The following is a 14,903-nucleotide window of genomic DNA, read 5'->3' as shown; positions in this document are numbered from 1 at the left end:
CCCTCATCCTCCTCTGCGCCCCACCGGCAACAGCCCAACCCCAACGCACGGGCTCGATGAATACTGGGCCAACGAGATCGTCGTCGGCGAGGCGGCGGAGGAGGTGGCCAGCGTTGCCGCCAGGCGCGCGGAGGCGGGCGGCTACTCGTACGGCTGCGCCAGGCTGTGGCTCGCCATGGGCTGCCCTCCCGCTCCCGGCAAGGGCGTCAACGGGCTGGTCGACGGGAGGCGCTCCTACGATCGCGAGCTGGATCGCTTCGAGGAGGGGCTGCGGCACTGCATTGACGATGTGATTCCGGATGATCCCTACTTGCGCCGCACCGCCCCGACGTCTACTTTCGATCGTCGATGTTGTCCCTGCTGCTATTCATGTGCTCGCTACTACTGAAAGGGACTTTGTACTCAAACAACATACAGTAGCAGTACACTTGTTTTTTTTGTACTGCAATAGATTATTGGTTTAGTGCACAATGTGCATAGGAACTTCATGCATAAAAGATACTTACCGATTCTTCCATGTACCGTTTAGCATGTTTGTTATGTTTTTCAACAGTCGTTTAGCATAATAACTGTCGATGAGAAGGGGAAAAATATATCAATTGACGTCGTAACACTGACAACTGTTTTCCAATCCACTTCGGTCTTCGGGGATCAGAAGCAAATTTTAGTAAGACCGAACGTACAGTTGAGTTACACATCCAAAACAAAATGACACTGATCAACGTTTACAAATCTTTCTAGGTTTTGCGAGCCTGCAGCCTAAGAATCAATACAAATTTCAAGTTCCTCATTCTTTCTTTCACTCCGTAAGGTCACAGCCGTCGTCGTTCACCAGGGCACCCCAGGAACATCACGAAGAGACCAAGTCAGGCGTCTCGGCTTCGACAGATAGCACAGTCGTGTGCACCTTCCCGACCCAGGTGTCCAGCCGGTCACGCAGGGATTTCACTTGGTCGATGCCAAGGACCCTCGGTTGCACCCACGAAACGTGGACGGTTCCATCGACCTCATCGATTATGCCTTCGATTAGATGAGCCTGCAACATGTAAGAAAGCAGCCGTTTCATCATTTCACTTCTGACTGTCACTGGAACTATACATACAGCCACAAGGGAGTGCGGGACTTACAGAGAGGCTCTTCATTAGCAGATACTCCACATCTTCAACTGATAGCCTGGTTTGCTCAGCTATTGTGCTCAACGGAATTGTACGGTCTTGAGATGCTCGACTGCAATGGATAAAAACATTTAGGGAACAAAGCTGTGCTCTGAATAGTAGCAAACGGGTAACAACAATCAGCCTCTCGGTTTGCTCTGTACCCACGGGAATTACCTGAAAATGATTTCCATCAAGCAGAGGATATTGATCTTCTCAAATAGCCTGCTCTCATTTTGTGCCAAAGCAGGCTGTGCAGCCAAGGCGGCGCCGTGAACTTTGCAGAGTTCCTGATAGGCGGCTAGATTGCCAGAGTTGAAGGCTTGCAACATATGATAAATCCACTCCACCGCTGTTCCCACAAGGCTATGGATCTACATGATATCCACAAGAGGAATAAGATGTGCATGCTGATACAGCAAAATTATGCAGATTGTGGTGGTAAGGAATCAGAACAAAAGACACTACATCTGAAAAATAGCCTGAGGCAAGTTCAGCAACATATATAGCTAAGAACACTAATTGTAATGTTACTACCAGCTTAACATTTTTACTGAAGAAACTGAACCACACAAGGTAAATATGAACACTACTTTGTTTCAACGCCGGGCTCCAGATATTTCAACAGAACACATTTTAATCCCAGCTTTTAAAATAAAGACTTGTATGATAATGGTAACAATTGCTCCTAGTCAATGGCAAGAAATAGCAAAGATGAAGAGACAATTATTATGAATGACCAGATCAGTTGGATATAAGCTTACACAAGGCAGACACTCCATATACATATATAAATATGGAGCAAAAACAGACCTTCAGATAACCAAAAGGCAAAAATACAATGCTCATGCGTTTTGAGTCGTTGTATAGTCGCCGTGTCGTTTTCCAAAATCACGGCGACGACTATAGAGCGACTTATGGCGACTATACAGCAACTTTCGCCGACTATACAGCAACTTTCGCCGACTATACACTGAGTCGCAGCATTGGCTACTCACTTTTTTGTCGCAACTCAAAAACCATGCACATGCTCTGATTGCAAGAAACTAAACATAAATACTCGTTTATGATCTAGTAGGACGACTGGGAGCTAAATGTAACTGTCTTATTTAAATATAAATTAATTCATATATTGTAAGCAGAAAGGGGCAATAATAATATTCATACAAGCATGTGTCACTCAACAGTTCAAGGATTATTAAACCTACAGTTAGCTCTTTAAAAGGGTAGGCATGGGTGTCACAAGTAAATAGACTGCAAGCGGATAGTAAAGATTAAATACTCATATAAAGTAAGGGCATACAATTGGATGGGCAAGCAACTCCCCGAAGTTGTATATGTTGTCACCCAATAAAGCAGCAAGTGAGAGGTCAAATGCCAAGTTCTGCAGGTAGTTATTGAAAATCAGAAACAGCAACTATGAATCCAATTTTTCATCTCAAAAGACCAGGTAAGCAATGCTACCTGTTTGAATGGTTCTGAAAGTGACTCCACTGTTGTGTATGCAAGATAGAGAAGAGCATTTTTGTAAAATTCAGAATAGTCCTGACAGACTTTGTAGTACTGAGAACATATCCAATAGTAGGTCGAATGCACTGATGGGTCAACATCGACCATGCTATCCAAAGTGGTTTTCCCCTCGTCTAGCAATTTCTTACACTCCTTTTGACTCCCTTTCTCAAGAAGATAATTTGCAATCTGCATCTTCACATACAGAATGGGCTCTTCGACCCGTGATTCCTTGGTATCATGCAGCTTTGAAATAACACCTTCTAGGTAGTTTATAGCAGCATCTTTATCTGAATACTGGCGTGAAACTACTAGCGTGAAGTGGGCAAATTTAAGAAGGTTGATCTTGGTTTCGAAATCAGAGATGAAAATGATTATACAGCTGAATCAGAGCATCGCCCGCCTGTACAAAAGGAGAAGACAAGAGTGGTGATAAGCCTTGTGACATGGAAAGCAATATCTCGAGAAAGGAACCAAACAGTTGATCAAAATAATGGAAGTATCGCAGGAATCAGGATAAATCCACATATGAGTAACTTTGGGTTTTCACAACAGAAAATATGATAAACGTGCTGCGATGTTACATGCATTACTATACTACACAACAAAAATACAATGATTATACTCCTTCAGATTTGGTGCATATAGCTAACAAAATGAACAAAGAAACATGCAGGCATTTGGATAAAAGTATATGACTTGTCTTGCAATTCCAGTAAAAATACCAAAGAATGATGCTCAATATCATCATCAGCCGATCAGTGGATCACAGGTCATGGTACATAACGAAATGCAGGTCGGAACATACAGAATTAACAAATCAACATGGTGAACTCCAGCGGCGCCGCCATCGCTTGGTGGTCTCCGCCGCTTCCTCCCCTCCCCTCCCCTTCCTTTCGGTCGGACTCGCACTTACTCAGAAAGAGGCCTCGAAAAGTGTCCATCGCAACCCGTCACGGCCCAGCCCGGCCCAACTGGGACCAAAAGAGATCCCAGTTGGACTTGAGGACCAGTCAAGCCGGCTTTGGCAGTTTGGCTGGCTGGTCTTCCCCGACGCGAGCGAGCAATCGAGACGAGCACCGCCGCCCGCCGCCCGCCGCCCGCCGCCCGCCGCCCGCCGCCGCATCGCTGCTCCCCGGCCACGCAAACACGCGCGCAGGCGAGAGACACGCGCTCCTTCGACCGGCGGACGGCAAACAAGGACGGACGTAAGGATAGGTATCCGAGGGAGACACGAACCCTTACCCACTTCTCTCCCCCTGCGGCGTATAAAATCAAATCGTAATTACCCAACCTTCCCAGGGTTCCGGACGCAACACCTCGCAAGGTTTTATTCGGAAAAACTTGCCGCACCACCGAAGCAACCCATCCTCCTTCTCTTTCCGGCGACTTCTTCCCCGCCGCCCCGCCGCCGGGGGAGGCAGGATGGGGCTGCTGCGGGGGTTCTCGGTGGGGGCGGTGATGAAGCGGATGTGCAAGGCGGTGCTGAAGAAGGGGTTGGGCGAGTTCTTCCTGGGCGAGCTCGATCTAGACCAGCTCGACCTACAGCTCACCCGCGGCACGCTCGAGCTCACCGACCTCGCCCTCAACGCCGAATTCATCAACGCTCAGGTCCGTCCCGATTCCCCCCCCTCTCTCTCTCCCGCGTGGGTTTAGTTAGGGCGCTGATTGTTTTCCGCGTTCGATCGATTAGACGCGGCGGGATGGGATTCCGGTCGCATCCCGTCGCGATTAGTCAGTCCCCCCGTGCTGACTGCTGACGAGAATCGAATTATTATGCTGCTGAAATAGACAGGTTGACCCTAGTAGTAGGGTGGTGGGGAGTTGGACCAACTAATTCAGTTTCATCTGGTTCTGGTTGCAATTGGATGCTGGAACGATGCTACACGCCCAATTTTGGTAGAATTTCCAACTCTTTTAGCTCAATTTGTTAGAATTTTGCCGCAGGAAGGTACTTGTTGATTTCGCTAATCAGGATGGCGAGTTTTTCCTGTCCTAGTTGTTGTCTCGTTCTAGTTTAGTATAGGATTCTTGGAGTGCAGTTTGTATCTACAGGTGTACGATCAGGCTGGTGAGGTCTTGGTGCCTACTTGCAGTTCCTTCATTTGAATCGGACCAACTTAAAGTACGTTTAGACTGGAGAATTTGTGGGCTCATGCTGCCTGAGCACTAGTTGTGGATAACATGCCTGTTAATTAGGGCATGAAGCTGGATGATGTTCTTCTAGCTTCTCTAGTTAACAGTGTTCTGTCCCTATCTATCAACCTGACACCTGATTTGTTCTGGTACTTACTGCCTTAGAAAACTGCAGTGCTATCTTGTGCGCATGCTCCCCGCCAAACTGATGTATCCAAACTTGTAGTTTGTTAGATTTCAAACTGTTCATTTGCCTCTTATATATGTTACAATAATTTTTTTAGTTATATTTCCTTTTCTGTTTCAGCTATCAAGATCTCCCTTCATGGTGAAAGAAGGATCGATAAAATCCCTGCTGGTTAAATTTCCTCTACAGTTGAAGAGTTGCGAGATTGTAGTGGAAGACTTGGAGCTTGTCCTTGCTCCATCTGTTCCTAGTGAAGTTCCACCTGTAGATGCTGAGTGCTCTGATTCTGGTAATAGTAGTGGCACGCAGACATCCGTCAACACCAACAGAAATGAATCCGATAAACACTGTTCTACATCTGCATCTCGAGATGTGGATGAAGGCGTTAAGAGAATAGCCAATGCTGTCAAGTGGTTCCTGACAAACTTCAAAATCAAGTTTAAGAATACATATATTGTATTTGATCCTCAGACAAGTTTGGATAACAAGGTCTCAGAATACAACCGATCACTAGTTTTCCGGGTTAAAGAGATAGAATTTGGAACCAATCTTTCAACAGATGGGCTTGTCAAGCTGAATAATTTTGTAACGTTCCATGAGGCGGTGATTGAGTTCTTGAAGATGGATCATGTCGATGTATTGCTTCAGAATAATTCGGATAGAGCAGCAGCTGACATCTCATCAGGTCATAGTACTACCTCGGTCTTGACAGGCCCTATTGGTGGATTCTCGGGGACATTGAACTTAAGCATCCCATGGAGTAATGGATGCTTGAACCTTAAGAAAATTGATGCAGATGTATCTGTTGATTCATTAGAATTGTTGTTACAAATCAGCAGTATCCAGTGGTTCATCTACGTGTTGGATTCTCTGCATAGGAACCAAGGTGAACATAATTCTGCCCATAATACAGCAGATATGTCCTTGAACACCTCCAGATGTGCCTTAAACGCTTCGAAATCAGTGATGGCCAACAAGGAAGATTTGGATCAGATCGCACTTTCACAAAATAGGCAAGACAAATACCAAGATTCTTTCCTAACTAAGGCACATGTGATTCAGGATTGGATTCCGGAGCTAGTTGTTCACGAAGATCAAGGCGAACCTGATTCAGATTGTGATGAAAGGTCTGTTTCTTTGTTAAATCCCTTGAAATTCCTAATGATGTACGTTGTACCTATGTGTCTATCATCTTCCAGTTTACTTCAGCTCACATGATTAACCCCTTAAACAAGTATACTTTTGAGATAGCTGTTATCAGATCATTGTAGTAAAAATTAAAAGATGCTGTTGCTATGCCACATTGCATCCATGGTTTATGAATGTTTAACCAGATATACGATTTACAGAAATTTCGCTCCTCAATTTCACACTATTGTAATACATGTTTTGGGGGTTACAGCGAATTCTTCCTCTCGTTCCTTTTCTTCTTCTTGTCTTGTACTTTATCATCTGTCTTCTAGATGTCCTACCGTCATTAAAATTGTAACTTACCAAATCACTGCCTGCTCGCATCAGTTCCTAGAATAGTTCTCTGCAGCTTTGGTATGTTTCATGGGGTTTTAGTGATCAAATGTGCCAGATCTCTTTTTTGACATCAGCATAGTTTTCCTTTTTTTTTCCAACTGTCTTTAATTATATACTTATCCTGTAAGAGGCTATCTCTTGCTAAGTGTGTTTGTTTTTACCATTATTAAGAGAAGCATCCAATTTTTAGGCAAAAAGAAAGAAAAGGAGATTTGGACTAGCCTAATTGGATTATTGATTTGTTGTTATCTTTGACAGCATTGATCAGTTCTTTGAATGTTTTGAAGAACTGAGGAACTCCCAGACAAATTTAGGAAATAGTGGCATATGGGACTGGACGTGTTCAGTGTTCAACGCTATTACTTTTGCATCCACTTTAGCTTCTGGATCAGATCAAGTTCCTAAAGGTATGTAATGTTTATTTGTTATGGCTTTATGCTTCATATTCTATTTGGTTGTCTGGTATGAACAGCGCAGTAGCAATAAATGCAATAATTTTGACTTCCGGTATTGAATCGTGCAAGTGGTTTAGTATTTTACCTTTTCTTATTAAATTATCTGAACTTCTATATATCAGGACTTACTTCTCTTTTCCTTCCTAACAGAACCGCCGATTGAGAAAACCGTACGGGCTTCCATCGCTGAGATATCTGTTATTCTTTTGTTAAATGATGAAATGGATGCGGGCGATTCGAGTGCTTCTACCAGTCTATTCCATGATATGAGAAGTTCCGAAATGTTTTCGAGCTGCCTCTCCTCTGGGCAGATAGAACAATCAATGATGTCTCCTGCTACCGCTTCCAGCTTAAATATGCACCATCTTGAAGCCAAGTGTCAGAACATACATCTTGAACTTGAGGTACTTTTTCCCTCCTCCAGTACTTGTTCTCAGTTCATGTATCATTGAAGTGTTATGAAGCTTGATGCTGAATCTTTTTTTCTGATGTCCGCAGACATATCCCAGAAACTTAGGTTTCAAGGCATCGATTGCCCACATGAAGCTTGATGAATACTACAGTACTGAAAATACTAATTCAACCCACTCACACCTTGGGACTGCTTTCTTAAATAATAACTTCTGTAGAGAAGTTCAAGCTGCTCTCCCTCAATTCCCATTTGCTTCTCAAGATTACTGGGTGGAAACAGCTGGACGCGGTTCTCACAATTCAGATAAATTCATTAAGGTTGAGCTACTAAAAACATTTGGTGAGTGCACATTCCATTATGATGTCAGTAACACGGATCAAGATGGCAACTCAGGAAGCTCAACTTCACTGTCAATTCATTTGGCTCCTTTGATTTTGTGGGTGCACTTCCATACAGTATACATGGTACTGAAATTTATCAGTAAAGTTAAGTCTGATCTTCATGGAGAGCATAAACTTCACAGGGATGGTGATGAAAAAAACAGCAAATTGGCTTATACTTCGTCCAGCGAGAGCCTGAAGGTTCAGATAGCCCCATCGCATGCAAGAATCATTCTTTGCTTTCCTTATGAGCCCTCTTGGGATTTAAGTCGTCCGTCCATCTTGGATAAGTTCCTTGTCCTCGACCACACGTTATCTCAGAAAGCCCCTTCCCCACTTCGAAATGAAAGATCTAATGATGGTCATCCGAGCACACCATCTACTTCACTCCATTTGGCTACTGGGAACTTTGACATCTACTTCATTAAACCTGTCGGTGTATTGGATGGTAGAATCGGCTCTTTGAGCAGGCAAACTTTCTCTGCTTTGAAGATTTTATCGGTGACTAGATCCGAATATCATGACTCCAGCATTAGAATGATCCGGAAAAGTCATCCTGTAACTTGCCCTGAGATGGTGAACAAAGTATGGAGTTTGCCAAACCTACACGACCAGAAGATTACTCAGAAAGAAAATAACAAATGGGTCGGCGTTGCCTCTTCTACAACTTCACAAGATCTTGTAGAGTCAAGTTTTACTATACGCCAGGAGCTCATTCAGAGCACTGAATTCTTGCTGCATGTTCAACTTCCTTGTGTTTCAGTTCATCTCAATAAGAAGGATTGTGGACAACTAAATCAGCTGCTAGATCTCATAGTTGATGGGCTGTCAGATGTAGCAACAGGCAGTTCTGAAAATGGCAAGGACAAAAACAGCGAAGTTGCCATTCAAACATCTGTCATTTTTGAATGCAGCATGTTGGATATTTGCACTGAGTTGGATGAAACTGTGGAAGTTAGTCCTTCATTGCAGGCAGAACTAGAAGGCTCCTGGAATCGCCTCAAGTTGTCCGTTTCAAAATTGTCTCTGTGCTCATTTTCTAATGTTGGTGGGGTCAATAATTCCAGTTTTCTTTGGGTGAATCATGGTGAAGGTGAGCTTTGGGGTTCTGTTAGTGGTACAGATGATCAAACTTGTGAAGAAAGCAAAGATTTTCAACTAGTTATTTGCAAGGACTCCGCTAGTCAGCGGGGTGACGGTGAAGGGAATAATGTATTGTCTTTCGGAACTGCTGGCTGTTCTGTGACCCACATCAGGAACCCAAAACTACAAGAGAATTATACTTCTGTCTATGTTCGTTCTGGGACACTTGTGGCACCTGGTGGACGAATGGATTGGATCAGTGCAATATCTTTGCTGTTCAGTTCAGGTTCAAGTGGATCTGAACAATCCAGTAATAGTAGTAGCACAAATAGTTCACAGGCTGGTGAACCTTTTTGGTCATCTTTTTTCCTTGAGTTGGCTGATGTTGCTCTGAGCTATGAACCTCACCGGAAAAATTCTACACTCGGTGCTGAAGCTCCAGATTGCAAGTCTTTTTCATGCCTTTTAGCTGCCTCTTCATTTAAACTTCATAGCAAATCTGCATCAGACTCCGCAGCTACTGATTTTGACATCCAACTACGAGATCTCGGGCTTCTCATCTGTGGATCATCTGGTTCGAAAAATGTTACTTGCGGTTATGATGTGGATTACCTCCGTCAAATGGGCTATGCTAAGATTGGCCATAATACATTCGTTGAAGCTGCTCTACAAATTGATACTTCCTTTTGGAAGCTTGAAATATCCGAGTCACAATTTGATATTGGTACCTGCCGTGATTCAACATATGGTCTTGTCCATTTGGTTTCTCAATTACAGAAGCTATATGCTCCAGATATGCGGGATGCCTTAGTTCATCTCCAATCTAGGTGGAATATTGTCCAACAGGCAAACACGCAAAATATGGCCAGTGATGCATCAGATATGTCAGAGAACAGCACTGACAGCTTCGCAGATTCAGCAGAGTCCAAGTCTGACGGTTTGCTTGATGACATAATTGATAATGCTTTTTACAGTGACCAGGCCAACACAACCTACAATTTCTGGGACAGAAATTGTCATAACTCATTTAGTAACAGTGAAGTGAATGTTGAGTATGAGATGAGTATGATTAACCCTGAGGCAACTGATGCCTGTGTTTCACACATTTCGCTTGGATCATCATTAGTCACTCCAGCAGACAGTACTGCTCAAATACCACGAAAGCAGAACTCCTGTCCTGACCACATCACTGACTCTTATTATATGCCTGATCTTCTGAATTCATCATTATCATCTCGTAAAGTAAACCATCAGTGCACATCTGGTGATGATGCTTGTAAATCTGTGGACTGCGATGATGGTGGATGGTACAGCAATACTCCCTTGACGATAGTTGAAAACCATGTCTCAAAAAGGAACAACCTGCATGGAGAGCATGTGTTCCAACAAGAAGGTGATCATGCTGTTCGCAACTTGAATTCTGATGAATCTTGCAATCTGAAAGGCCAGATTCTTATTCATGATATAGATGTTAAGTGGCGAATGTATGCTGGAGATGACTGGTCATTAGCTGAGAACGATTTAACGAGCCGTACGTGCTCAAATGGAAGAGATAGGAGCTCTTCTTTGGAATTTATCGTGTCAGGGCTCAGTATGCAATTTGATATGTATCCAGATGGGGATGTTTCTGTTTCTAAGTTAGCCATCTCTGCCCAGGACCTAAATCTTTGTGACCAAAATGTGCATGCTCCATGGAAAATGGTACACATATTTTTTTGGCTAAATTTCATTGATAAATTGTTTTTATCACCGATTAATGCTAAACTTCTGTCTTTTTTTAAAAGGTTCTTGGATGCTATGACTCGAAGGACTACCCAAGAGAATCTTGCTCCCCTGCATTCAAGTTAGAACTGGAGTCTGTAAGGCCTGAACCAGAGGCTCCTTTGGAAGACTACAGGTATGTGCAGCACTAGATTGCATACACAACGAATTAATCTACTGGAAAAGATATTTCCTTGTTTCTGTGCTCTGTACCGTGTTCGTCCTTCGTTCGATACTTAGACATATTCAAATGGTTAAAGGTAAATATTACTGTAAGGGTATCCCATATACATCATACATATACATATTACATGCAAGACACCCTTTAATCTGGTGGATTGTTGTATAGTAACCTATGTGTTGCTTGCAGAACATTGTGAGATTAAGTTGTATACTTGGCTAATGTAAGGGATATATGGAACATGTCATTTTAACAGTTCAATAGCAGACATAATTTATACGTAGTAATTGGATCTAATCTGATGTAGTGTTTTGACCCAATTCCACTATTATAGTTGCTTATGCATATTGTTAACGCTTTGGAAGTTCTGAGAAAAGTTCCAGATAGCAGATCCATATTCTTCATGCATATTTGGTTGGTTGTTTATGAAGCATTGTTGCTCTTTAGACCTTTGACCTTATAACTAATTTGTGTCTCTGCCATACTTTAGTGTTAAATTGTAGTTCCAAGGAATTATGCTGGCTATTTTTCAACTCCTATCTGACACCTTTTATGCTCCCTCAGTGTGTCGATTAACCCCCTTCTCTTGCATCTTTCTTCAGGTTATGCCTTGAGATTTTGCCTCTTCAATTACATCTTGATCAGGGGCAACTGAACTTCCTCATCAGTTTCTTCCAGAATGAATCTAGCAACCGCAACCCTCATCTGTCTTACGAAAATGAGATTGTTGGTATGGACAGCACAACATATGGAAGCGCTGCAATTGTGGATGAGGCATTACTTCCTTTCTTTCAGGTATTTGAACTTACAATGACTGTTTCCCTCTTAATCACGGGACTTCATAGGGATCACATGAGAACTTTCTGCACCCAGTAACCTGGCATACTAAAAAAAAATACTAACGCCAACAGTCATCGACTTCTTCCGTTTTCTCATTTTTTGCACTAGTAAGCAATAGCCAGCTGGGCTCTGCTTGTCTTCAGTGAACAATCTAATATTTTTCTATGGTGCCAGAAATTTGACGTGAAGCCTCTGGTTCTGCATATTAATTATATTCCTCGCCAGTTTGATCCTATTGCACTTGGCAAAGGAAATTATGCAGAACTTCTCAACATCCTTCCATGGAAGGTAATTCGTTTTTGCATAAGAAATACTTTAGAGCAGTTAGTTCACTGATGATTATCTGTGTACCAACAGACAACCCTGAAATATTTTTTGTGTGCAGGGAATTGATTTGAAGCTTAAGAATGTTTCTGCAATGGGTGTTTACGGGTGGAACAGTATATGTGAAACAGTAGCTGCGGAGTGGCTGGAGGACATTTCCAAAAATCAGGTCCTGATTTTCCCCCATGCACAACTGTACATTTAGACATGCTTAATACACTTGATATCATAAAGAAACACAGATTAAATATGCAGTGCTTCATGTCAAAGCATATGTACTTTGCAAAATAAAGAGAACTGTAAATCTGCTTTGTCTTGCAAAAAGAAATCCTGCCCTCACCTGAATTGACAATATGCTGCTTGTGTAGGTCCATAAATTGTTAAAAGGGCTCCCACCTATAAAATCATTAGTTGCTGTCGGTTCAGGCACTAAGAAATTGGTTTCACTACCATTCAAAAGCTACAAGAAGGACCGCAAGTTGCTCAAGGGAATGCAAAGAGGTAAGCTAGATCTACACTATTCTACGACACTGATATGAACAATTATCTAACATTTCTGTTGAAGTGTTAATAATATGTGATGTTATTATATTAATAAATCAATTAGTTAATGATGACATGTGTTGCAAGAAATATTGACAGTCTTACCTGCCGTTTGACAGGTGCGGTTGCTTTCATCAGAAGTGTGTCCATCGAAGCTGTAGGGCTTGGTGTCCATTTAGCAGGGGGAGCTCATGATTTGCTTTTGAAGACAGAACGTGCACTTACAGCTGTTCCACCTCCTTCAACCTCACGCGAAGCAAGAAAACCCAAAGACAATATAAGAGCCAACCAGCCTGAAGGTGCACATCAAGGGTTGAAGCAGGTATTGTCTGAATTGCGTGATAAAAACATCTCCTGTTCTGCCAATAAAAGACAATTAAATCTTCAGGAGGCACCTGCATTGCTAATGTCTTGTTTCGATCTATTTTGTTTTGTTAGAAATGGACCTTAAAATTGGTTCCTGTTAATATCTCTGAACTCTATCTAGTTCTGAAGCCTAACATAATATAAGATGGTTCATTTCTTGCCTAATGTTATTAATATTCACTTCAAATTTGTCCAGGCCTATGAAAGTTTAACTGATGGGCTTGGAAGGACAGCTTCTGCTTTGATTGGCAATCCTATCAAGGTTTATAATCGTGGGGGTGGCCCTGGTTCAGTGTTGGCTACTGCAATATGTGGAGCTCCAGCTGCTGCAGTAGCTCCAGTATCAGCTTCTGCTCGTGCTGTACATTATGCACTTCTTGGGCTAAGAAACAGGTGAGTTTTTGCCCGTTCTCAAATACTGCTGGAAACAGTCTATAGATACAGGCATACATCATTTAGTTACAACCATCATAATGGACTATTGACTTCGCTTTTCCTGTCTTCCTGATTTCTTAAATTCGTTCATTTCTGTCCTCAACAGGCTGTCGATATGTATCAATTTATTCTATGTATGTAGTAGGTCAAGTGGTTAAATATTATGGGAGGGCGGGCGTAGAATTTGCTCTTTATTCACATGTATTGTCAGTGCTTATCAGCTTACAGCAGTGGGCACTTCACATTTTATATTATGGGACAGAGGGAGTAGAATTTGCTCTGTAGTCACATGTATTGTCAGTGCTTATCAGCTTGCAGTTGGCAGTTGGCACTTCACATTTTAGACACTGCATGCACATTTATGTTACCAACAATGATCTATGGTGAAGCTAAACCGTGCAAGAACTATGCAATTGAATTCTACTCCCTCTGTCCCATAATATAAGATGTAACACGGAGGGAGTATAAACCAAGCTTGTAATATATTGGACAATCCATCTGTAATGTTATTCTTTTAAAAGAATTGCCTGTCGACAGTAACAAAGATAATATTAAGGAATACCTTCGATGTTTTGTAGAGGTCCTAACAATATATTTCGGGCCAAAGAAAAATAATGCAGCTGATTTGTTCCTTCGCAGTAACCTGGTTTTGCACTGACCGAGCTAAGTGTTGCTGAACATTTACTGTTATTGGTACATTATTCTTACTTCATGTATATTTCTCACAGCCTGGATCCTGCACACAAGAAAGAATCTGCATACAAATATTCCGGGCCTTCTCAATCATAGACTTCATTCATGAGGAGGCTGGTTAAGCTATGGTCATATCGCCATCGTCTCTATGGAAGAGGAGCGGTTGAAGAGCACCCGTTTTGATTCCATAAAGTGGTGGCGGGCTAACTTGTACAGCGTAAGTGAGAGCTCCGTGTTGCTGTATTGCTAGAGACCATCTGTTTTGTTCTTAATGGAGTTTCTGATACATCCATGCAGGTGTACAGCTTTTAGCGTAGGTTATATATGTGGCATCAATGCCCTTCTATAGTATGCAAGTTAATACACACCATGGGTTGTAGTCACCACACGTTCTCCACCTCGGGTGGAAGTTTTGTAAGCTCCTGGCAGGCATTTGTACATAAGTTTGTTGCTTTCTGAGCTGTGCAGATGTAAATAGTAACGCTTCTGTTTCGGTTGCTAGTATGTTTATGGGCTTGCTAAACCGCCAATGATACATCCTCACGCTTTGCAAGTGTACATATTAGAGCATCTCTAGCTAGAGCATCTCTAGCAGAGCTCTAAAAGTGCAAACCGAAAAACTCGAGTTCAGTCTTCCGAAAACGTGTTTACGGGTCGTAAAACGGCTGACGCGGAACAGACCCTGTAAACTAAAACTGAAAAAGGGAATATTCGAAAAATTATCGTCTTCTTCACAAGAACTGTCCGCGCCGCTGCGTAGATCTCCCCGTACGGGCCGGCGGCCGCGCCCCTGACTGCAGCCGCGAGCTTGAGGGTCAGGCGTGGAACGGTCGTGCACAAGGAATCGAAGAATCGAACGCCGGAGGAGTTGATGGGGCGGCGCGGTCGGACACGGCCGCGTGCTTATGTGATTGCTA

The 14,903-nt window shown here is 42.7% G+C and overlaps 2 protein-coding genes across 2 annotated transcripts; one reads left to right on the top strand and one right to left on the bottom strand.

Moving 5' to 3' along the window:
- Nucleotides 1–614: 614 nt before the first annotated feature.
- Nucleotides 615–3,382, bottom strand: LOC127344168 (26S proteasome non-ATPase regulatory subunit 13 homolog B). The gene is given in 6 exon segments (XM_051370387.2): nucleotides 615–1,036; nucleotides 1,128–1,227; nucleotides 1,332–1,528; nucleotides 2,458–2,538; nucleotides 2,619–3,032; nucleotides 3,034–3,382. Coding segments are annotated over 6 exon segments (1,056 nt in total). The 5' UTR covers nucleotides 3,112–3,382; the 3' UTR covers nucleotides 615–850.
- A 668-nt stretch (nucleotides 3,383–4,050) lies between these two features.
- Nucleotides 4,051–14,490, top strand: LOC127344164 (autophagy-related protein 2). The gene is made up of 14 exons (XM_071828466.1): nucleotides 4,051–4,274; nucleotides 5,107–6,113; nucleotides 6,772–6,920; nucleotides 7,119–7,372; nucleotides 7,467–10,544; nucleotides 10,628–10,740; nucleotides 11,388–11,580; nucleotides 11,800–11,913; nucleotides 12,011–12,118; nucleotides 12,318–12,450; nucleotides 12,612–12,814; nucleotides 13,055–13,251; nucleotides 14,022–14,203; nucleotides 14,284–14,490. The coding sequence occupies exons 1-13, from the start codon at nucleotides 4,089–4,091 to the stop codon at nucleotides 14,080–14,082; spliced, it is 5,796 nt and encodes a 1,931-aa protein (XP_071684567.1). The 5' UTR covers nucleotides 4,051–4,088; the 3' UTR covers nucleotides 14,083–14,203; nucleotides 14,284–14,490.
- The last annotated feature ends 413 nt before the right edge of the window (nucleotides 14,491–14,903 follow it).

Source organism: Lolium perenne, chromosome 3 (assembly GCF_019359855.2).
Source record: "Lolium perenne isolate Kyuss_39 chromosome 3, Kyuss_2.0, whole genome shotgun sequence".
Taxonomy (NCBI): Eukaryota; Viridiplantae; Streptophyta; class Magnoliopsida; order Poales; family Poaceae; genus Lolium; species Lolium perenne.
The sequence above is the reverse complement of the archived record's forward strand: the minus strand, read 5'-3'. Positions and strand labels throughout refer to the sequence as shown.

Excerpts from the sequence above, each read along its gene's own strand:
- LOC127344164 (XM_071828466.1), top strand. The coding sequence starts at position 4,089 with ATGGGGCTGCTGCGGGGGTTCTCGGTGGGGGCGGTGATGAAGCGGATG. Across the intron at positions 6,114-6,771 it reads GATTCAGATTGTGATGAAAG|CATTGATCAGTTCTTTGAAT; the intron begins GTCTGTTTCTTT and ends TATCTTTGACAG. Across the intron at positions 6,921-7,118 it reads ATCAGATCAAGTTCCTAAAG|AACCGCCGATTGAGAAAACC; the intron begins GTATGTAATGTT and ends CCTTCCTAACAG.